The 23,978-nt window shown below is 43.6% G+C and overlaps 1 protein-coding gene across 1 annotated transcript in view; it reads left to right on the top strand.

Moving 5' to 3' along the window:
• The window catches only part of LOC144773821 (uncharacterized), a 41,652-nt gene extending 18,423 nt beyond the window's left edge, over positions 1-23,229 (top strand). Inside the window, exon 5 of the mRNA XM_078658917.1 lies at positions 22,984-23,229. Within this exon, the coding sequence (XP_078515043.1) occupies positions 22,984-23,229 (246 nt within the window). The remainder of the gene's footprint in view (positions 1-22,983) is intronic.
• Positions 23,230-23,978: the final 749 nt, after the last annotated feature.

Genomic DNA, 23,978 nt, shown 5'->3' with positions numbered 1-23,978 from the left:
CAACCTTCAGCAGCAGTCAACAGATGATATATATATATGTACATCACGTTTCGTTTTTAAACGAAAGATAGACGGCACTCCAAGTCTCTTGTCCAAGAAAAGAATTTTATTAGGCAGACCCCCTGCCCCCACGACAAACGCGTTTCGCCACTAGGGCTTCGTCAGTGTCAACTCGATTATTGTGAGAAACACCATTTTATCCCCACCTCCTCCATATCATAGAGAGAGGACTAAATCTCGCCAAATCGGCGGCCATCTTATAATGTACAATATCCTGTTAAGTATCCTTTATACAAAAGTATACATGGTGGGATAAATGGTGAATCAAAGGTAAATAAAAAGTGCTCGTGAAGTTAAAAACATTGATTTGTCCAAAACATTCATTAACAGTTCGTTTTGATTGCATGTACAGTAATCGTCCTTTAGATGCCACCTAGGAAGAATACAACATATGTATTAAAATCATGGCCATTCCCAGTTATTATTTAGATGTACTTATTTTTTTTTTTAAAAAGATGCCTTCATTTACTCAGAATTCATTTAGATTATAAGCATCAAAGTTATTTATATTTACACCTTTACTGACAGCCTTCCCATTTGTGTCAGTATTATGAGGATTGGGACTAGTATATGTACAAGCAAACGAATAATATAAAAATATATATATATATATTATATATATATATATATATATATATTATATATATATATATATATTATATTATATATATATATATATATATATATATATATATATATATATATATATATATATATATATATATATATATATATAAAAAATATTCACTAGTGAGGCTCTGAAAAACTGGGTTATCCTAGGCTGATATGTTGCAAGCCGGGCCGAGCATGCATGATTAGTAGAGTGTATGGTAGTCATGTACAATGTATGCTTTAAGTGAGGACCAGGGGAATGGTTTGGTTTTCTCACTATGAATAATTAGCTGCATGGAGGCCTGTTTAATCACAAATGTTAAGACTTTCAGAGTGATGCAGTGCTACTGCATGCTTCCACTGTCTCAGCCTTGGATGGGTTTAAAATGCTTCAAACAAATCATAATTGCATTGTGGCTTTAAAGGGCTGACAACCTTCCCTTGTACTTGCAAAGTGTGCCCGATGTCAATACTGTCTGCCCTTTAATGCGATTGAAGGCTGCCCGCTCCTCATCCTGTCCTGCTGGTAGGTGCCATATCTTTCATTGTCTGCTAGTCAGCAGCGGCTCCTCTGCTATGGCTAAGAGGAGCGGCACCCCCACCAGAAACACTTAAAAAAACAAAATAATAAAATAACAAAACGGGTTTTATTTTTCTTGTGCTGAGTCTTGGGGGCACGGCCAGGGTGCTGACAGGCCCTATGGGGAAGTGCCTCAGGCGGCCAACCCACATGCGCAGTGAAGCTCTCTCCAAACCCAGCTGCATTGGTGGAGTTGGAGAGAGCCGCCATAGCCTCCCAGTCTGTCCTGGAATGCAAATTATCGGCACTCAAACCAATACTTAAACTGATCTCAGGCATGAGCATTGTCAGGATTAGCCACAGGGCAGTCTGGGAGCCTGTGCTCACCTCCAGTGAATGGGAGAGGTGCCACATGCAATTTGTGGATTTTCACAAATTTTTCTACTGCCCAATTTTGCAATATTTTCACCAACGTGAGACTGGCTTGTGAAGAAAGTCTCACCAAAACATGCAGGTCTTGAGCCCTTCTCTTGCTGTCATCTGGTTTGACTTTTATGCATGGAATGCACCTGTGCATGAAAAAGGCCATGTGAGACACTAGTAAACAACATATGTGTAATTTCTCAATATGTTTAGGAAATTTTGCAAAAGGAAATGTAAAAAGCATTTTCAATGCAATAGGTTTGGATTTGCGAGAATTTAAGCTATTGGTATTGTAAATGACAATGCATTTTATTTATTGGTTTGATAATTAACATAAATAAAAGGCATTGTCATTTACAATGTCAATAGCTCAAACTCTTGTAAATGAGAGACCTATTTTATTTCATTTCAAAGAAGTGGCCGCCAATGTCCTGGTTTGCTAGGAAAGTGCGCTGAATGTTGCAAGAACGCATGTCCTGCCTGCAGTAGGAGAAACTCATTAAAGAAAATAGTGCTTACAGACTAAATATGACACAGTGTAGCAACAGAAGTAAAAGGGCCAGTCCTCATGGAAGGTTACAAATGAAGACAAGGCGGTACTGAGGAGGGACTAACAAATGTATTATCGAATCAGAAGCCAGCATTTACGAAGGACAATGACACAAGCCAATGACAAATATGGGGGTAGAGTGGGCGGGGGTTCAAGTCCATAGTGCAGTTATCTAATGTAGGGCAAACTAATCACAGCATGCAGCCTTTGTTCCTTCGGAAAAAACAGCTCGGCAGCAACTATCACATGAAATGCGGCACTGACCCAAAAATCTGTGTCACACAGAAGACTGGGGAAATAGTTTTACTTAAAAGGGCATAAAAAGTGGCATTATTTCTTAACAGGAGAAATTCGGTTTGCAACTCCTGCAGTTTCAAACTTTCACGGATTATTTATTGCGCTCTGCCCATTCCTTTCCACCCCCGCTCCAAGGATATCTGCACATCTTGGTAATGTTCCAACATACACCACTACTTTAATGGGATCTCAGCTCTCACCACTCATCTCTCCAGGAACGGTGCGTCCCGGGTATGTGCCATGCACATTTTTAACCCACTTCTCCCCTTTCCCGTGTTCAAGGAGAGAGGCATGCCCCAGAAATGTACTTCAGAGCATCGACGGACCGCGGAAGGGGAAACCTATTTCTAAATGTAGGGAGTGGGCAACCAGCACACTAAAACGCCTTATTTGCTGCACCGAACTCTGCGAACAGCTGCATTTGCGTCCCTCCCTGCGGATTTCTGGAGGCTTCGCATCTGTTTACGGAATGCGGCCACAGATCGGTCCGATGCTTGTTTACAGAACAAAAGCGGCCCAGGGAGTGGCTGCAGCCCCACAGAGCCCTGGGGCCTGCGCCCGCTGACTGCCAGCGGCACTTCATCGTGCAAATCAAATTCCAAAATGCAAATATTCACCATTCTTTCTGTTTATCGACTACCGATTGTAGCTGTTAATTATTACAGAGATTGTTGTATTAAAACGTAGCATATTCTTTGAAGTCATTATTTCATATATAGACTCCCAGACAACCTCCCTAAAATTGAGTTCCTAATTCCACTAAAACGAAATCTTATTTTTAAATGCCTTCCCTTGATCATCTTAAAGATCAATTTATATGGAAACAAACATTAACTAAACTGAAAGGTCTGCCACGGACTGCAAGTCTTTTGGCATGTTCAGTGCTTATTTTGTCATGGTTTTTGCAAAATGTTGAGCTGCTGGGCCCTTCATAATATCTATACAAAAAATAGTAGCCAAAAGCAACAATGTTATTTCGGTCCTAAAAGGCACACTGTGCCATAGCACTCCGTGGCACTTGAGGTAAATACTTTGTGTGCAGACGTGTTACTTCTGAAAGAGCGGAATGCTCTTACTCAGGGTGATGTCAGCCAATGGTTGGCGTGGGTTCACGCACCGGCACATGCTGTATGCTGTGGTGGGTGGAAGAAATAATGTGAAAGACAACAGACCAGTGGATGACAAGAGTTTGCTGAAAGCCTCTAGGAGTATAATATATATACATACAGTTTTAGTAAAATCAAAGAGTCTTGGCACATGCCAAACCTAAACCTCACAAGAACACACAGAAAGATGCACAATATATCTCCATTTTTAAATAATAGCCAATAATGGGTATGTAGTGCCATAAGAGATGGAGAGAAACGGGAGGGTCGAAGATGACCTCTGAAATCCTCCATAGAAAGGAATGCCCTGGATAATAGTGGATTCAATCCAATGCCTAAATCCATGGCTTGGATGCCAATGGACTATGGTGGCTCCATTGGAATGACTAATAGACAGTCTTTCCTTTTCTGAATCAGACACACGCACATCTAGATAATAGCTCCATCAATGGCTGAACTCTTGGGCTATTCTGGAAACGGAAGATCTGTCGCTAGTGGTAGAGATCTGATGTCTTGGAGTCTGAAGATGGAGAGGGGGGATATCAGGCATCCCAGAAGTGTTCCAAGACATACGTTGAGTGTCACAGGAGATCTTGCGTCATCTGCTGATAGAATAGACAACTGCAGTAGGAGTCATAGTGGCAATGCCTTCATCTACAGTAAATGGAGTGGGTTTTTACATTTTACCTTGAACTGAATGAGGGAATAGATGCCTTACTATTATTAACTATTTCGCACAGCCTGCAATTATATGGATCATGAACCACAATCATTTTGAAAAAAACCCAATCCATTCATTCTGGTTTCAAATGGTTGCAATTAACTTTAGGTTTGAAACATGATATTTTCCACTTTTACATTACACAACACATACATTCAATATTGCATACAACCTAAGCACCAATATCAAATTCAGTCTGTTAGAAGTCCATTTCCTAATCTCCACTGCAACACCTCATTACTTCATCATGCACTGTATCCAACCCAACATCTAGGACCCCATCTCTGCTTTTACAATCCATAATTTTAGTCCAAACCTAGCAGAACCGATCATGGATCCGGTTTATTCTACTTATGTGCATTATTAGACCCAGTTCATTCCTAGATAAAGTTATGATTCTGGCCAGTATCGCCGGTGGATCATTGATACTTACAGCAACAACCAGAAAGTGGTGAGTAAAACTTCAACACTTCAAATTTACAGCCATACCACCAGCTACTTTAAACCAGGTAGGAGGCACTTACTGGAAATGTTTGGAAGGGGCCCATAGAGTAATGTTCATGAAGGACAGAAATATATATTTATATATACAAGAATGCTACATGGGGATCATTTATACAGTTAATGGTTACCCTGAATACATGGCCTGGCTCTATTACTCATGGACCAGGCTGGAATTCTCTGACGAAGAAGAATGGGCTAATACATTCCAAGGTCATCACAGCACAAACACGATACAAGAAGAACCGCCAACGCAGAGGATATAATTTGGAGACTGTAAAACAACCTCCACTCATTTCTGAAGGTCACCCTGGAGGATTAGGAAAGTATCTCATGTGAAGCAGAAGCGGCAGTTCTCTAAAGGGCAGGAACAGTGTGATCTTGAGGAGTAGCCTAGAGAAAGATTGACAATACAGAATAGGAGGTGATCAGAAAGCTAGAAATGAGACGGGGAGGATACAAAGCTACGGAATTACCAATAGGCACAGGAGGGTGAGATGGTAGAACAACATGAAGACTAGGTTTAGAATCTTATAGAGGTACAAACCTACTAAAGTGGATCAAGAAATCCGGTGCTGTGGGATTGAAGTAGTGGAAAATGGCATTAACAGCTGAGTTTAGGGCAGTCTAACAGGGTATGAAGAATCAATAGATAAGACCTGTTTTTCTGTATGGAATCTGGATAAATGCAATAATCAAGAACAGTGTCCCACGGATTCAATCTCAATGCTGTTGCTCAGTTTAATTTGAAAAATTAAGTATTGCTGGTACTCGAAGCTGTGTTCAGAAGCCTGTGGTCAGTGCAATTAAATGATGGCACACGAAATATCAAGGCTGCATAGTCTTGAAACCACATAATGCCTCTTTAATTCACTGCCGAACATTCTTTCCCCCTTTATCTCATTTGTGCAGGCTCTGGTTTTCTCCCTTCGTAACAGTGTTTCCTCCTTTGCATTCCCTCCGTTTTTCCACTTTGTGTTTTTCCCTCTCTTGCTCTCCGTAAATGTATTAAGAAAATAAGTGCCATTTCCCTTAAAATGAGTGCCAGTGGCCACCCACTGGCAACCACTGGTTCCAATTTAGGACTGTACAGTAAACTTCTAAAGCTAACCTTCAAAGCCACCGATGGGAAGTCCCCAAGTTACCACTCCAACAGTTTATACACAAATATCTCTTCACGCTATCAAGTATCAGCCAGTCCTTGCCTGATAAAGTGTGCACCGCCCAGGTTCAGGTCATTCCAACTTTTAGGGCCAACACGCTGGAACAAACCTCCACTGAACATCAGAACCAGCTTAACATTGCTGAGATTTTAGATCACACTAAAACACCCTTTTTGCAAAACGCAAGGCCACAGAAGTTCACAATTCTTACAGAATGCCCAAACATTGTAAAAATGCCCGTTTTGTAAAAACATACAAAGCTAGGTCACATTTGCCCATTATTTGGCCGCTTGTATAAGCTTTACATTTAACTATGTTCAGATGTTTGTCCTTGTTGTTCATACTGCTACACAATGGCTCACGTAAGTAACGCAGTCTATTTATCACCACATTGATTTGTTGCAGTTCCACTCAATACTTCTACCCACCAGAACGAAATCCTGTTCAATGTACAACATTCCTTATTTTAATTATATTCGCTATATATGATTAAACTGTAACGGGTTTTGGAATCACAGTCCAATGGGTTATGGCATGAGCAAGGAGGAAGTGCAAGTAATATGGGCCAGTGAGAGTGAGAATTGGGAGAGTACCTTGAAAATATACCAGAGAAGGACAATCAGCATACATTGTAAAACTAACAATACATCTTTTGCAGGAAAACACTTTTTATGGTTACCGGCAGCAAGAGTAAAGTCAATATAAACACCAAGCTTCAACGCAGTAGGGTAGAGGCGAAGCATGGATATCTGAGAGCTGAAAGACATGCAAGGAATTAATTGGTGGGACAATAAAAGAAACAGCCGGGGGCACCAGGTGGGTACATTTGGGAACGCTTAGATATGCATGGAGCATAGGAGCTGATACAGTGACAAAGCATAAAATAATGGGGTGACTGAGAAGCCACTAGGAAAACAAAGCCACTGGAACTCAAATGGGGAAAGCAACAGACCAAAGACATCACAGTGGAAGCCATGGCTTCAATTAGATGTAGAGGTATACGCTTACCACTATGGCTCTATATATAAAATCCACAGCATGGCATATCATGTCTGCTTTTACAGTCACATAAGTACCTTCTTCATGAAGAACGTCAACTCAGCTTGCATGGGTACAAACGGAAATACAAAGAGCCCCCCCATGCTTAATTTGTAACAAACGTTCAAGGGCCCTAATCAGGAGGCCACTGCAGCTTGCTCTACCCATGGTCGTTGCCAGAAACAGTACCAACAACACAACTACCAACCATGACACTCCAACAAGTTTGACAATCAGACTATTCCACGCCCCTTAGGCTACAAGATTGGCTTGGGTGGCAGGTATTAATCATTTTTTATGTCCACTGAATTAATAAACAGTTTTTGTGCTAGCCTCTATATTAAACATACAGCGCCACTGAGAACTACTTAAGACTTGTAAGCACCTTCTGCTGCAGAGTTGCTGATTCTGCTCCTAAACGTCTGAGTTGCTGAGCTGTGGCGTTTCTGATGCCACCACCAGGAATTCACTGAAGTAGGTCTGCTAAAAACTACTGTACAAAAGTGAAGTTTTTTGTGTGTATTACTTCTGAAAAGAGCTACTCCCTCCATAAATGCAAGGGGTTAAACGCTACATGCTTTAGGATATCATACTCACAGGCCCACAGGGGAATTATCTGAATAAAAAAGGAAGCCTTGGGATCTGTTGTTGAGCAACTGGTTGACCCACAACTAAATACTTTAAAACCCAATTTAAAACACCTTAAGTGAGAACCTCCAAGAAGAGATGACTTTCATTCCCTAGCGAGGAAACGTATATCCTGCTTGTTTTTGGCCACTGGACACCTTTGGAAACTCCCAACCAGTCTCTAAGTGTCTTTAGACACTTAGAGACTCTTGTCTCAAGATTTTTTCCCCAAAACTGCAAGGTTGAGCCAGGGTCGGATTGGTAAAGTGGACACTCGGGTAATGGGCCAGTATCGGCGTTGAAGCTGTGGGCCGATTTTTGGGGCAGTGTGGTGGCTGATATGGGATCAGTCTGTGCTTTTCGGATACCACCATGGGGGACTGAGCAAGATGCAGATGGGCCTTTGTTACCCACCCCTTTCATTCCCAGTCTCCAACTGGGCTGGCCCATTGATATAAAAATATGACGTGGGCTGGCTACGGGCACATTAATGTATGCAGATTGAGCAGGGGCAGGGGGCCTGAGCAGAAGAGGCCTAATGATACTCAGGTGTGGTCACCAGTGTGAACTAAACCGTGCACAAAGAGCCCAGCCATCATTTGCATTTTATTTTAGATCAGTGAAGTTAGGAAAACATGCCTCTTTTACAGACCCCCTCCTTTCTTTTCATACCACTTTAAACACTGAAGCAGTGTTTTGCAAAAAGGCGCAATGCGCAAATATGAGCCACTTTTATTTGGTGTGCCCCGGCCTATTTTTGATCACAATCCGAACCATTTAGAAGAGCCCTCAAAAATGGCAACTGAACGTCCGGGAACCAATCGTACGAGCAGTCAGTTACTAATGCGCCTACCTCACCAGGTGTTTTATCTCTGTTTTGCATCTGAGAAAGGCCCCTCAAGAAACCCCAAACTCCTACATAGAAACTCAATCCGATAATCCGACCTGTCAAACGCCCACTGTCCGTCAGTCCCGATTCAATCTCAAAAGCTGAGTTAGGCCCACATCTGAATTATCTATCAAAATAACATGCTGAAAGCAGTTGTTGCGTGGGAGGTAATCTTAAAAACGGCAGACGATGAACTGCAGTTGCGTCTGGAAACGTAAAGCCAGCCTGCGAGGCCTCCTGCTGTCAACGACCCAGGTAAACCGAGGGCTGGGAGAGCTGAGAAGCACCGACAGTTTTCCTGATGAAGAAAATACGAAATGTCCATGTTTGGACTGCAGACACGCATGAATGCACACCCCGCACCGGAGCGGCACCGTTTGTTGCTTCTCCATAAACTTTACACAAAGCAAGCAACAGGGCACAAAGTACAGCGGAGCATGTCCTCCTCCCAAACCCCGTCCCAAAAACCACAGGGACACGTTTCAACATTACTGGATCTTTATCGGGTTTGAAACACTGGTTACATGAAATTTGCATTATAGGATTTTTAAAGTAACAATCGAACAGGAAGTGGGGATAAAGTCATATATGGAGAGAAACCAACAGTGGTCTGATGAACCTTAGGCGTGTGAATGAAAATTCTCCTTACGTTTATCTTTTGGAGATATTAATATCATCTTCCTGGGTAGGGAGAGGTTTGTGTATTGACAAAGGCGAGGTTTCATGCAACTGGAGTTCATTCAGGGCGTTTGGACTCGTTTCTCAGGAACAGAGCTTCATATGTGTAAATACCAGAGAAGTGCTTTACTGCCTGATGGCTTCTGAATACAGAGACGTTTTAAGGCATGGGCAAAGCGGGCTCTGACCCAGTTCCCCACCTTTCTAGGTGACCCATCATTACGCTTTCATGACAGTTCCAGACAGTGACATAACCCAACAAGTATTTGCAATGCAATAGGTCTCGCATTTAAGAAACTTTCAGGTACTGGCATTGTAAATGACAAAGCTTTTATCTATGTGCTGATTTTAAAAACAGATACATAAAAGGCATGGTCATTTACAATGCCAATAGCTTTAAATTTAGCAAATGCGAGACCTATTGCATTGCAACCGAAAAGTCATAACACACTTTACAGTAAGACCTACACTGCAACAGAAAACCGCGTTGAAATGATGCAGCATGAAAACAGAATGGCACAAGAAACAATACAAAACATCACTATCACAACATAATACAATGCAAACAATATACACAAACATTCTTGTCACACATCACCACCCCCAGAAATGTGCTTTAATGAGACAATTGGCAAAGGTGTTTGAACCAAACACTGCCTTTCATACCCCGAACACATGACGTAGCAGCAGTCAATCAAAAATAGTTGTTGACCCAGCACAGCTGTTTGATTCAAGATTGCACTTGTGTAAGAATATGGTTAGTGTACAAAAACAAAAAAAACGAGACTGCTCGGGTTTCAAGTACCCGCACAAATTTGCTGCTATTACGTTTTACTACGTTCATCCCCAGGGCCATGGTGTGAATGCCAAACTGAAAACCGATCTGACATTCGGATTTCAGCCCCTGCTGGCTACACATTAACAACAAAACTGAAAATGAAAGATGCTCGAGAAAACAAGTCATAATAATTGGACTTCGAAGCGTTCACAGTGATTTGTGAATCGCACAAAACAATAGCAAAATCACCCCTAAAACCTAAAGGCTGCAAAGCTCACAAGTCAAAGGCCACATGAGTGTAAACAGAGCGTGCGCCGAGAAGTGGACATCAGGAAAAGGGTCCACTCGCAGCCGCAGCGGCGAGATTTCCTCACACAACCAACCACACCACACAACTGAAGGCATCAAAAAAGGGCGCCTGCTCCGCAACTTTTTGAGAACAAGGATTTGCTATTCTTGTAAAATGTTGCAGCCATCATCAAATGCAGGCTGCTGCAAACCTATCAGTGCACGATTTAAAAAATATATAAAAGTGGCAGAAAGTACAGGCGTCAGTCTGTGAAATAGCTACAAGGGGCTGCTTGTAACATCTCTATGTCCTCATGTATCATGCGGTTAAACAAAACAACAAAAACCTTGGAAAATAAGACAGTGTATGTACCAGATGAACAGTGGCGCTGTCTGGCCGGAGCCACAACTGTATGGACATGACGTTTGTGAGTGCTTCAGGGGTTGTAATGCACTAAGAGCCCGTGAGTGGCACACGCGCCACAGCGAGCGATCTGTTTTTAATTATCACGCCCGTGTCTGGGCACGATAATTGAAAATAGATGTGGGCCCTGCGGGTAACCGACACCAATATGCCGTGGGCGGAGCAATGCGCCCGCCTTTGGCCAATTGCATGCTGTCTTTGTTAAAAAGACGCACGCAAAGGCCAATAGCCTGTGCCAAAAGTAAAAGCACAAATGCAGGGTGTGCGAGCATCTGAAGCGATTTCTGAAAGCCCCTACATGAGTCTTTGCCAGAACAGCGCATGCGCTATTACAGGCTCGACCTCTGTAAAATATGATAGGGGCTCCCATGGATATTCAGTATCTCATAACTATTCAAAAACTTTGCACTGAATGGAGGCACCATGAAGACTGGGCACCCCTTAATGGTTTGGGGGGCAACAAAGAGGGTTGTCAATGATCAGATCATAGCTACTGATGGAGTGAATGAGCAGGAAAGGGATAGTCAATTCAGAGTTTCTGAGTAGGTGGGCCTCAAATTTTGTTTGGCCCGGTGCCCCCAAAATCCTTATGATGTCCCTGGCTGCGTAAGCTTTGTAAAGAAGGAGAGGAAAGAGAGCCTATAGTTTTTTTATTTAAATAGGAACTCGCTGAAAACATTTTGTACTTGAACAAAACATACGTTTAATTCCATGCTCATGACGAGCTCAGCTCGTCATGCAGTACAGTGCTCCTGTGCTCATGACGAGCTGAGCTCGTCATGACCACACCCGTTTTTATTGCGGTCCAGCACAGCAGAGGATCCTCGGCAGCAGCCATGTGGTTAAGGAAGAGTTGCAAAAAATAAAATAAACACACTTTTAGGCCACCTTTGTGCCCCACTCATGCCCTGGACTTGCTGCACACCAGCCCTGCAGGGAGCAGCTTCCGTCACTGCCTGCAGCTATCAAATGGGCACAAGTGAGCCACCAAGGGAGATGGAAGTTGCTGTACATTATCTGCTCACGGACGAACTAAGAAGCTCATTCGGGGACAAGAAAACTAGGAAGAAAGTCATGGATAAGAGAGCACATAGAGGGATCAGGGCACTTTAATATGCTCTCTCTGTTAACAATTCAGTTTGCTGATTATACAGCCGACGAGATCAATCAATCAATCAATCAATCAGTGAATTTGTAAAGTGAACTACTTACCGGTGAGGGTCTCATGGCGCTTAGGGGAGGGGGTGCTGCTACTGCTCGAGGAGCCAGGTCTTGAGGAGCTTCCTGAAGGCGAGCAGGTCCTGGGTCTGCCGCAGATGGGTGGGGAGGGTGTTCTAGGTCTTGGCGGCGAGGACGGAGAAAGATCTGCCGCAGGTTGTCCGTTGGATGCGTGGGACGGCGGCGAGGGCGAGGCTGGCGGAGCGGAGTTGGCGGGCGGGGGTGTAGAAGTTGAGTCTGTTGTTCAGGTAGGCTGGTCCGGTGTTGTGGAGCGCCTTGTGTGCGTGGGTGAGGAGCTTGAAGGTGATCCTCTTGTTGACGGGGAGCCAGTGCAGGTCTCTTAGGTGGGAGGTGATGTGGCTGCGCCGAGGGATGTTTTGGATCAGGCAGGCGGAGGCGTTCTGGGTGCGTGGCAGCCGTTGCAGGTGTTTGGTCGGGATTCCTGCGTAGAGTGCGTTGCCGTAGTCCAGCCTGCTGCTGACGAGGGCTTGGGTCACCATTCTTCTGGTTTCGGTCGCGATCCACTTGTAGATCCTGCGAAGCATGCGGAGGGTGTTGTAGCAGGAGGAGGAGACGGCGTTGACTTGTTTCGACATGGAGAGGGAGGAGTCGAGGATGAATCCTAGGTTGTGTGCGTGGTCCGTGGGTGTCGGTGCTGTTCCCAGTGTGGTCGGCCACCAGTAGTTGTCCCAGGCAGAGGGGGTGGGTCCAAGGATGAGGACTTTTGTCTTGTCAGAGTTCAGTTTCAGGCGGCTGCTCCTCATCCACTCGGCGATGGCCTGCATTCCCTCGTGGAGGTTGTTTTTGGCGGTTTGCGGGTCCTTGGTGAGGGAGAGGTTGAGCTGGGTGTCGTCGGCATAGGAGATGATATTCAGGTCGTGCTGGCGGGCCACTTGTGCGTGGGGGCCCATGTAGATGTTGAATAGGGTCGGGCTGGGGGAAGAGCCCTGGGGTACGCCGCAGATGATGTCAGTGGCTTCTGATCGGAATGGTGGGAGGCGGACTCTCTGGGTTCTGCCAGAGAGGAAGGATGTTGCCCAGTCCAGGGCCTTCTTCTGGATTCCGGCTTCTTCGAGGCGTGTTCTCAGTGTGCGGTGGCATACTATGTCGAAGGTGGCTGACAGGTCCAGGAGGATGAGGGCTGAAGTTTCGCCATTGTCTAGTTGGCGCCTGATGTCTTCTGTGGCGGCGATGAGGGCTGCGCGGTGCTATGGTTTAGTCTGAATCCGGACTGGGATGGGTCTAAGATGGTGTTGTCCTCGAGTGGCGGGTCAGCTGTATGTTGGCGATTTTCTCGATGACCTTTGACAGGAGCAGGAAGATGGGCCGGAAGTTCTTGAGGTCCTTGAGGTCCGCCTTGGGCTTCTTGAGGAGGGCGTTGATTTCGGTGTGCTTCCAGCTTTACGGGAATGTCGCGGTGTTGAAGATGTTGATGACCTTCCATAGTTGGGGTGCGATGGTTGCGTCTGCTTTGTTGAAGACATGATGCGGGCAGGGGTCAGATGGAGATCCTGAGTGGATGGAGTTCATGACCTTGCGTGTCTCATCATCGTTGACGTGGGACCAGGACGTCAGCTGGTTGGTGCAGGTGTCGTTCGAGGTGGGGTCTGTTGTGGTCAGAGCAGACGGGGCGTTGAAACATTCATGGATGTCAGCGATCTTGCGATGGAAGAAGGTGGCTAGTGAGTTGCACAGGTCTTGTGAGGGCGGGATGTCGTTGGTGTTGGCGCTGGGGTTGGAGAGTTCCTTCACTATGTTGAAAAGCTCTTTGCTGTTGTGTGCGTTGTTATCCAGGCGGGTTTTGAAGGAGTACCTTTTGGCAGTTCGGAGAAGGTGGTGGTGTCTGCGGATGGCGTCCTTGTGGGCTGCGTGGCTGTCTGGTGTGAGGTCGTGGAGCCATTTCTTCTCCAGCTTCCGGCAAGTCCGTTTGGAGGTCTGGAGTTCATCGGTGAATTAGGCGGCTTTCTTGATGGGGTGGTTGATGGAGGGATTCTTGAGCGGGGCGAGAGTGTTTGCGCAGTCGCCGATCCACTGTCTGAGGTTGCGGGCGGCAGCGTCTGGGTCGGTGGGGTCGGAGGGTGGGTTCTGGGTGAGGGTGGAGGCCAGCTGGTCCTCGGTGATTTTGCTCCAGCAGCGGCGGTGAAGCTGTTGGGATAAGAGAGCACATAGAGGGATCAGGGCACATTATTATGCTCTCTCTGTTAACAATTCAGTTTGCTGATTATACAGCCGACGAGATGGCTCAGTGAATTCATACACACCGCTGCCATCTGAGTGATCTTAAGGTAACAAACTTTAATTCTGAAAAGGCAGACTCAGCCTTTCACCTGAGTTTGGTAAATTTAGCACTATTACAGTGGGTGATCAAAGGATTGGTTATTTACAGAGGTTAGAAACCACAGACATGCACTATGTAGCACTGTTAAAACCAGTGGCAGCTCCTCCGCTAAGGCAAAGGAGCGCCGCCCCACTGCTCAAAAGGAAAAATAAAACGGTAATAATGTATCATTATTGTCATTTTATTTTTCCGGTGGCAGTCAGTGGTAGGGCAGGGCTGGCCAGCGCAGGGGAGGAGTGGTTTGCCCAAGCGGGCCCAAGCCCTCTTGGGCTGGCCGAACAGTTCATGTGCACTTTGCATGTTCCCCACCAGCCTGTATTACACAGCCTGGTGAGGAACATGCACAGGCTCCCTATCCCCATCTGAGCGCTGAACCAGGGCGCTCAGACTAATCACAAGGCTGCATTGCAGCACTAGGATTGGCTCAGGGGAGCCTGTGTGCCCGGGTGCTTCCTGCTGCCGGCGGGACTACACGAAGATGGAAGAGGACTAGGACGAAGGAGAGGTGGCGTCCAGCCGTTAAATATAAGTGCTACTGGTTTAAACAGTAGTTAGCAATCAAGAAGACACATCCCAAGTGATTATCTGCATACTTTAGGTACTTCAAATGTTTGCACCCAGAGCAGTATGCACTATATGAAAATGTGAATATGCAAAGTATGAGGCACTTTCTCGGTCTCGCCTAAACAGCACATGCACTTCTAGACATTTTGTTTTCTAACAGTTTAGAGACCGCCTATTGCTAACAACTGCTTGGCTTCATTGCCCCTCTCATTTGCTTGCTTCTTATTGGTCAACTGCCATACACTTCCTTCCGCTTCGTCTGTTTTTCACTGCCCTGGAGGATTACTAGTGTCCTTTCACAGCTAATTTGTTAGGCAGTGCTCTACAGGAGTCTTTTTCAGCGGGCTACCTTGTGTACTCCCCTTCACCCCCACCCAGTGTTCTTCTGAGTTGCTTTCTCCCATCTGTCCTCTCATCTGTGTTACATGCCCCCACACTGCCTCGCTCCTTTGTTGTACGTGCTATTGCTTGCCCCCACCTGCCCTCCCTCCATCCATTGTTGCTTGGCCACATCCACCCTCTCTCCCTCCCTCCTTTGGTAGCTGCTTGCCCTCACCTCCACTCCTTCCTTCGGTTGTTGTTTGGCCCAGATGTCTTCCCGCTCTCCTTTCAATGCGGCTTGATTCCAGCCTGCACACTTCCCTCCTTGTTTCTTACACCTAGTCCTCCCACCATCCATTGTCTGTGTGTTTGCACCCAACCCCTCTTTCCCACCACATATTGTCTGTTACCCCCAGACTCACCTTCCCTTCATGTTTTCGCTCATCCTACAATAAACATAAAGAAACAAAAGCATTATTATGTGGCTAGCGTTCGCCACGTCATATCACTCTCCATTATCTGTGTTGCCCCGGCAACATGCCTTCCCTTCCTGTTGTCTCCGGTCAAACCAGCAATATTTTTAAACAAGAATTTGCAATGCAATAGGTCTCGCATTCGCGAGAATTTAAGCTACTGGAATTTTAAATGACAATTCCTTTTATTTATGTGTTGTTTTTTTAAAACATAAGTAAGCTCAGCACTTCTTCCCTGAATTCTCTCTAACACAATCTATCTACATATCTACATAATCGTGGTGGGTGAGTGGATGCAGGTTGATTAGATTCCCAATGTTAGACTAATGTTCTGATTTGTTACCTTTGCCTCAAATTGTAAAGCGCTCTAAAACTTTATAAATAAATAAAAAATAAAGAGGCATTGTCATTTACAATGGCAATAGATTAAACTCTGGCACTTATGAGACCTATTGCATTGCAAATGCTTGTTTACTTTACTGCAGGCAACATTGTCTAATGCACTGATGTGATCACCTGACCAGGTTCATCCTTTACATGCCATGAAGTGCTTCCCATAAGTGTTTTAAACTCCACTTCTCAGGAGCAAACAGGTACTCTGGATAGTGAGTACCATCACTTCTATGTTTACATTTAAAGGAAGGCTTACCACCATGTAAATTATGCAATGTGAAAAATCAGAAATGGCTCAGGTTCACAGGCAAACACAACAAGATGATGGACAGATTGCTGAAACTTTTCAACCACTCACACCCAGTTACAGATCCAGGTTTAATCCATTGTTCTTTTGCTCACCATGCCATCCCAGTTTTGACCCAGCCATATGCAAATCAGTCTTGACCCTGTTCCTTATAGGAATAGTCCAGCCCGAACTGCTTGAATCCGGTACGACACAGCGAACAAGGGACCTATGGTCTGGGTATACCCATGGCTACTTAGGGCAAACATAGCATGCCTGGGGTGAGTGTTTGAAAAGTTTCAACACTTGGTCCATCAGTTTATTTAGAAATGTTGCTACATACGCTTCAAGTGGGTAAGGGTCCCTTGCTCGATGCGCCACTGGATTCAAGCTAGCTTTGCTGATGAGGGGTGGAACCCTGAAACCAGTCCCAGGATGCTTTTTTCTGGTCCAGGGAGGACCTCGCCTGGCAATTCGGCTGGACTGTTCCTGTGGGGAGCAGGGTTAAGACTGATTTGCATTTGGCTGGTTCTAAACTGAGGTGAAGTGGCGAGCAAAATAAACATGGATTAAACCCAGATCTGTGACTGGGGGTGAGCGCTTAAAAAGTTTCAACAATCCGTCCATCATTTTATTTTGTGATGTTGTAAGGTCTACAGGTGACTGTTACCAGCCTCAACTTTTCCAATACTGAGTTTTTGTTGACAGAACATGTTTTTCATGCACGTCAATGTAATTGTTTATCACAAAGCAGAGCAGCAGCTCCCTGAAGGACTCTGTCACCAAGGACACAATATCTCAGTCCTGGGATTTCCTTCTACTAACCAATGTAACTTAGCGGTACAACAGGTGCCAGAGGTGGTAACATCAACTACCAGAATACGTCTGACCAACAAATGAAAACCCAGAGCTTAAACATGGCATCACTGGTAACAGAATTATATGGAAACTTACTGCTTTAACATATTTTGCAGGCATTTGTTTTATAAGGAATTCATACACTAATTCTGAAGAACGAACACCCTGGAAATTCAACTCGGTAAAGAATGCAAGCACGAGAAATTAAACATGTAATGTAGCTCAGTCGGTTACTGTTGCTGATGCAGATATCTCTGTGCATCCCGCAGCATATAGGTTTGATAAAACGACTAATATTTATTTTGGAGAACACGTTATTCAAAACACTACAAAATAAAGCTATTGTACCGTGGATTACACAAGAGGCTGTATTCAACTGAATGAATAAAGGACTGAACGGAATGAAAGGGCATCAGCATTCTGCATACAGTAGCTATGTGGCTTGAAGTCAGTGTGCAAACAGTTTCCATTCAGACTTTCTTTTACTAACCACAGTAATCTTACATTTTAACCAAAGTTATTCTACTGAAGACCACAGCTCCCAGACTGCACTAGGCTGTTACATGACAGAGGAAACGCTGCATCATAGGTGACACGGAATGAAAAAACCATCTGAAGATGTTCACATGGCAGACCTAGGGTACCCCATTCAATCCTACCCGGTCCCTTTCTGAATTACGTGCTGCTGCTTGCAGTCCTTAATTTATACTACACTACAACAAGTCAACCCCACAAAAAACAGACAGGAAACTTGAAAGCAGGCTGGGACAACGAATCTCATCTATCAAGGAAGGGACTCCGCATGGTGTCTGCTGAAAATCGCCTGCATATCTTGCTATCACTTCAAGTATTGTACCTTTTTTTTTGTCCATGGTTTCCTGGTGCAGACATTACGCTTTGCAGGGAAAGAAGACAGACCGGAAAAATCCTGACGCGGACGGCTCTTGCAAGAGGTTTAGCGGGAAGGATAGTTTCGACCTGATTTTTCAGGGTCCACACCTAGGACGCGAAGTGGGGCAGGGGAGCTGCACCGCCACCGGCGTCCTTCGGGCGGAGCGAGCCCCCCGGCCAGTGCACACCCCAGGACAAAGAAAAACAAGTTGTCTGATTCAGCTGCGCGCGAGGAGCGCCGAGATTGCACAATACTGGTGATGGCACTGTAAAGAAAAGAATTGTAAAGAAAAGAATAGTAAAGACGCAGTTTGTGGAAACACAGCGGCATACATTTAAATAACAAGCAAAAGCATGTTGTGCTGAAATGCCGAGACCCGTACGCGTGCACATGACCCGTACGCGTGCACATGACCCGTACGAGTGCACACCTCCTGTCCATACGTGTGCACATCTCCTGACCCCCTTCGTAAGAAAAATCGACAATAGATCTCGCAAGCAAGCAAACCATGCGCTGCATCGCTAGGCAAGACCTAAAAAGGGTGATTAAACCAGCGCTGCCTGTGTGATAGCGCTTTTTTTTTCTTTTAGCAATGCTGCACAGCAGCGCTGTGGCTGTACAACATGGCTAAAAGACATTGACATTGCCCGTAATTCTCTCGTAGGTGAGATCTATTGTCTTTACAAATATTTGGTTGTTTCAGTGACTTTAAGGGCCCCATCACTATCGCATACGTAATATAAAGTTTCCACGTCAGAGACGTATTCAATAGTGCAGAATGATATCAAAGCGACAACTGATGAATACATTTTCATGTGAAGATGACTTGCATATGTGAAAAGTAGAGATGTGAACTTGTTAGGCATTAAGATTGACTGAGGGATAAAAGTTAAGCTTTTTTTACTGCTATGGGGGTGGTGGTCCCTGGTTTTAATGTTTACACTACGGATATTATAGTATTTAAGCCATATTGAGAATAACCTTTTCCCTATCACTTGCCTATATCTTCATTCATGGGGTGCCCTCTGCTCGCATACCGCAAATGAGGCAGCCGAACACTGTTGGTTCGGTCAGGCACATATTGGTTTGTTAATGCGGACACGTGTCTTCAATTTCCTAAGAGTATGCGGTTACTGTACTATATGTGCTTCACGCTGTATTTTTAAAATTTCAATAAAAATATATTTTAAAAACATGTTTTTGTTCAAATGAAAAACAGTCAATAGTTCTGTGCTACAGGCCATAATTATTCCTCATAAAAGCACCATATGGAATAATCCTGAAGTGGAATTGATATAAAGGAAAATACATTACTCAAAGGGCTACATTATAACGCCTGTGGAATAAAAAAAAGCCTTCTTTAAACCAGGTAAATGCGATAGCACTACTTGAGCATAAAAAACTCAAAATTGGACAGAGTTAAAAATTCATAATCAGCCACACCAACTACTTATTTTAGTCAGATGTCACAGTGTTAAGACTAATCACTGAAAATAAAGTTTTTTTTGTTTAATGATGCTTTATTGAAGAATACCATGGAATATTACAAAAATTAAATATGATACACATTTCAAGCATTATATAAGAACATAATTTAACAAATTTGGTGTAACAATCCTACTGGATAAAAAGTCAATAAAGGTAAAATACAGTAAAAACACGAACGTTTTAATGATAATGACTTCTATACCTTACTAAAAGATTCCCCGTTGTCACTTCCTGAAAACTGCCAAGTGCTGGTGACAGCTAATGCCAAAGATAATGTAAGGGACAATCATTTGATACAGACTACAAGAAAAATTCTAAAGATGTTTTGATCTGTAGAAACTGCCTCACAAGGTGCATACCGCACACACAGATTTGAAAGACAGGCTTCCATAGCAATGTACTCTTATCAATAGTTACGTTTATTTTATTACTATAAATGCAACATATGTTTTGACCTGCCTGCCATACGTGCCCATGTGTATTTCAATGTTAATAATTTCTTTCTTGTATGGCTATCCAGGGGACCTCAAGCACAAAAATGGAAATAAATTAAACTGTCCCGCTTAAAATTGCATAGCTCCATTTAGTTACGCATTTATGGACTGCCCAGACTTTGTATCGAAACTAAAGGTCACTTCGAGCTTTACATGGAATAATAGCTAAATTACATCTTGATTATATATATTTATTTTCGTATTTCACAACTTACGGGATTTTTTTTTTAGATCCTCAGCATTATGTTCAAACACGAAAATAGCAGTTTTATACAATTTTGTCCTGGTACAGCCAGTCTCTAAAGACCTCTGAGCAATCTCGTTATTGCCCCTCCAATGAGGGATCCAAATGTGGGCATCCTAAATGTTCACAGAGAATGACCAGTCTCTCACGTTTCAGCAATTCAGGGGAATAAAAGCCCAAAACAACCCAGAAACATGTAAATATGCCCACGTGTCCCTTCATAAGACAAAAAAAATGTCCCCACCTCCAGTGGAAAAAGATCTCTGCGCAGTGTAGGTGAAACAAATACAAGCAGCCAAGGGAAGACGGAAATAAAAACAGCCTTGGGTAGAAGTCAACTATTTGGACAAAGTTCATCTTTCATCAGAAAATGTATACTCAGACAGTGCCTCTCATGGCTCCTAAAGCCACCGAAGTATAGAGAAGATGCAAGTGCATGTGAAAATCCACAACAGGACGAAAATTCTCAAAACTCCAATTCTTGTTCAGAATATATTCTGAGCAAGAGGAGAGTCCAATATTATGCACTGAACCCCGTATTAATTTGAGGAGAGTTTGACAAGGGTATAAGCTCTCAAGGCATTATGGCACCAAAGGCTTCAATCAGCATGGCCGATTAACTACCTTACTCTTTAAACAAACTCAGATCACTACACAGAACAGTGAGGACATAACATTCTTGATGCTCTAATCCCATGGCAGTCAGTCAGTGCATACTTAATTGACAGATTTTCTTTTGCAGCTAATTCATTAGTATCATTCAAGGTGCACTCCAAATTTCTCGTAATCGGACAAGAATGACTACTAAACAGTTCTGTGGGAAAGTGTCCTATGCTTTCTGGTTAACGCACACGGTCAATATCGTGAACTCTGCAGTTGAATACCTCTGTAAAACTTTCATTTATCTTCAAGAGAAAAAAAAAACAACACACACAAACACAATGTGAATTTACCCCTTAATCACAATGTCACATTATCATTTATGCTTCTAATGCAACCCCCAATTAAAGCCACCAATCCGCCAAACTACAGTTTTCTATACTTTCATTGCTCCCACGAATCAAGCTAAAGACATCAATGTAATTTCAAGCCTCCAAATTAAAATTCCTTCATCGATACAAGGCGTTTAAAAATGTTTAATTTAGCTTTTCTGTCTGCATATTCTTTATTGATATGCTAACATGTATTGTTCTAAGCAGTTGTGGAACCCTTGAGTAGGCATCATGGAACCCCCACACACCACAGGAATATACCTACTGATAAGGCACCTGAGCAGAACTTTAGTTTCCAAATTCATATACTTTAATTACATTACAGAAGTACAGACCGAGTACTCGCAAACACTTGTGCTTGAATTCACAGGATTTGTTTGAACGGTCTTCAGTGGCAATGCTTATTTTGGTTCCAATGAGAACCAACTGCTACTGCTGAATTTCCCATACTGGTGCCTACTAATTGTAAATACCAGTACTCCTGGTGTTTGAAATAGCTTTGATATAGTGTGAACATAACTAATTCCATTAGAAATATTTTCATGGATTAGTCTAGCTCGAGTTTCAAGATAGCCTGTTCCATGGCTTCTATGCCTTCGGCATGTGGAATTGATGTATATAACGCGCTGACATCCGCCGTGCACATCAATAGTTGTTCATTGGGATGAATTGTCAGGTTTTGTAGTTTATTTAGAAAATCCGTAGTGTCTCGGATGTAGCTTGTCAAAGATTGGACTGTGGGTTGTAATTGCTTATCTAGAAATTGACCTACCGGTTCATGTATACTTCCCCTGGTGGAAACTATGGGGCGTATTGGTGGATCGGTGAGGGTTTTATGAATTTTAGGCACTGCGTATATTGAGGGGCTTCTCGGGTTGGCTTTTAAAAGGAAGTCCCTGTTTTTTTGATTGATCGTTCCTTGTTGAAGGGCAGTGTCCACGATGTTTTTCAATGTGGTGGCAAATTGTACTGTGGGATTTGTTGGTAATTTCATGTAAGTAGTGTCATCCATTATGTGTTCATTCAATTTCTGCTGGTACATTTTTGAGTTCATCACGACTAAGGCGCCGCCTTTGTCAGCTTTAGTGCATGTGATTTCTTTGTTGTTGGCTATGGACTTTAATTTGTCAAGGTCCTTTAGGGTGATGTTCTTGTGTGAAGTTTTATTGTAGTTAATGGTAGATAAATCTTGTTTGATGAGTTGTTCAAATAGGTCTATGGTTTTATGGCTAACTGGTGCTTGATAAGTACTTGGATTTTTTAATCCCATCAGGGGGTCCGGTCCTTTGTCCGTGTAAGTAGTTGCAATGTTTTCAAAGAAATTACGCAATCTTAGTTTGCGGGTTAATTTGAATGTGCTAACCTCTAATTCTAGCAAGTCTGATTTGGTAGCTGGTACTAACGAAGTTCCTTTCTGTAACAGCTTTAACTCTTGATTTGTAAAGGTGTAATCTGAAATGTTGATTACTAATTGTTTTGTTGCTTCTTGTTGGTTTTTTTCGGTAGGGTCACACTTCTTGTTTGTGGTGGTTCTCTTTGTTTTGCTCCTCCTGAGTCGTCTAGTGTTCCGGCCTGTTCTAAAAAAGAAACACTGGATAGAGCTGTCGATGTGCTCGTTGTTGGTTCTTGTGTGGGTTCTGTTGTGCGTTGTTCCTGGGATCGTCCACTTGGTTGTGTTGTTCTTGGTTGTGTTGTTGGCGTACCATTTATCCTGAAATGGTACACCTGAAATGGCGTACCATTTCAGGATAAATGGTACGCCATCCTCAATAAGTGCAGCCTAGATCTGATCTTGTTAATCATAGAGGAGTTATCCAATATCTTGATCGAAATCGAAAAAGAAATAGTGGAAACAACCGATGAATTAACCAAAAACATGTCATCAGAAGACTGGGATACACTGATAGCGGATATCAATCAACAGCTAGATAAACATAGCAATGACATCAACGAAAGGAAAATTAGAAAATTCCGGCGTGACACGCTCGATTAAAAAATGGGAGAAGTGTACACCTGGGCAGAGATATACGCCCAGAGAAGAAGAGACCGCCCATACACACAGAATACGGACACATCTTCCTCAGACACCGACACCACTGAACGTCAACGCCGAACACAACCACCAAGTGGACGATCCCAGGAACAACGCACAACAGAACCCACACAAGAACCAACAACGAGCACATTGACAGCTCTATCCAGTGTTTCTTTTTTAGAACAGGCCGGAACACTAGACGTCTCAGGAGGGGCAAAACAAAGAGAACCACCGCAAACAAGAAGTGTGACCCTACCGAAAAAACCCAACAAGAAGCAACAAAACAATTAGTAATCAACATTTCAGATTACACCTTTACAAATCAAGAGTTAAAGCTGTTACAGAAAGGAACTTCGTTCGTACCAGCTACCAAATCAGACGTGCTAGAATTAGAGGTTAGCACATTCAAATTAACCCGCAAACTAAGATTGCGTAATTTCTTTGAAAACATTGCAACTACTTACACGGACAAAGGACCGGACCCCCTGATGGGATTAAAAAATCCCAGTACTTATCAAGCACCAGTTAGCCATAAAACCATAGACCTATTTGAACAACTCATCAAACAAGATTTATCTACCATTAACTACAATAAAACTTCACACAAGAACATCACCCTAAAGGACCTTGACAAATTAAAGTCCATAGCCAACAACAAAGAAATCACATGCACTAAAGCTGACAAAGGCGGCGCCTTAGTCGTGATG

The sequence above is a fragment of the Lissotriton helveticus genome, chromosome 8 (genome assembly GCF_964261635.1).
Source record: "Lissotriton helveticus chromosome 8, aLisHel1.1, whole genome shotgun sequence".
Classification (NCBI taxonomy): Eukaryota; Metazoa; Chordata; class Amphibia; order Caudata; family Salamandridae; genus Lissotriton; species Lissotriton helveticus.
Note: the sequence above shows the minus strand (reverse complement) of the source record. Positions and strands in the feature narration are given on the sequence as shown.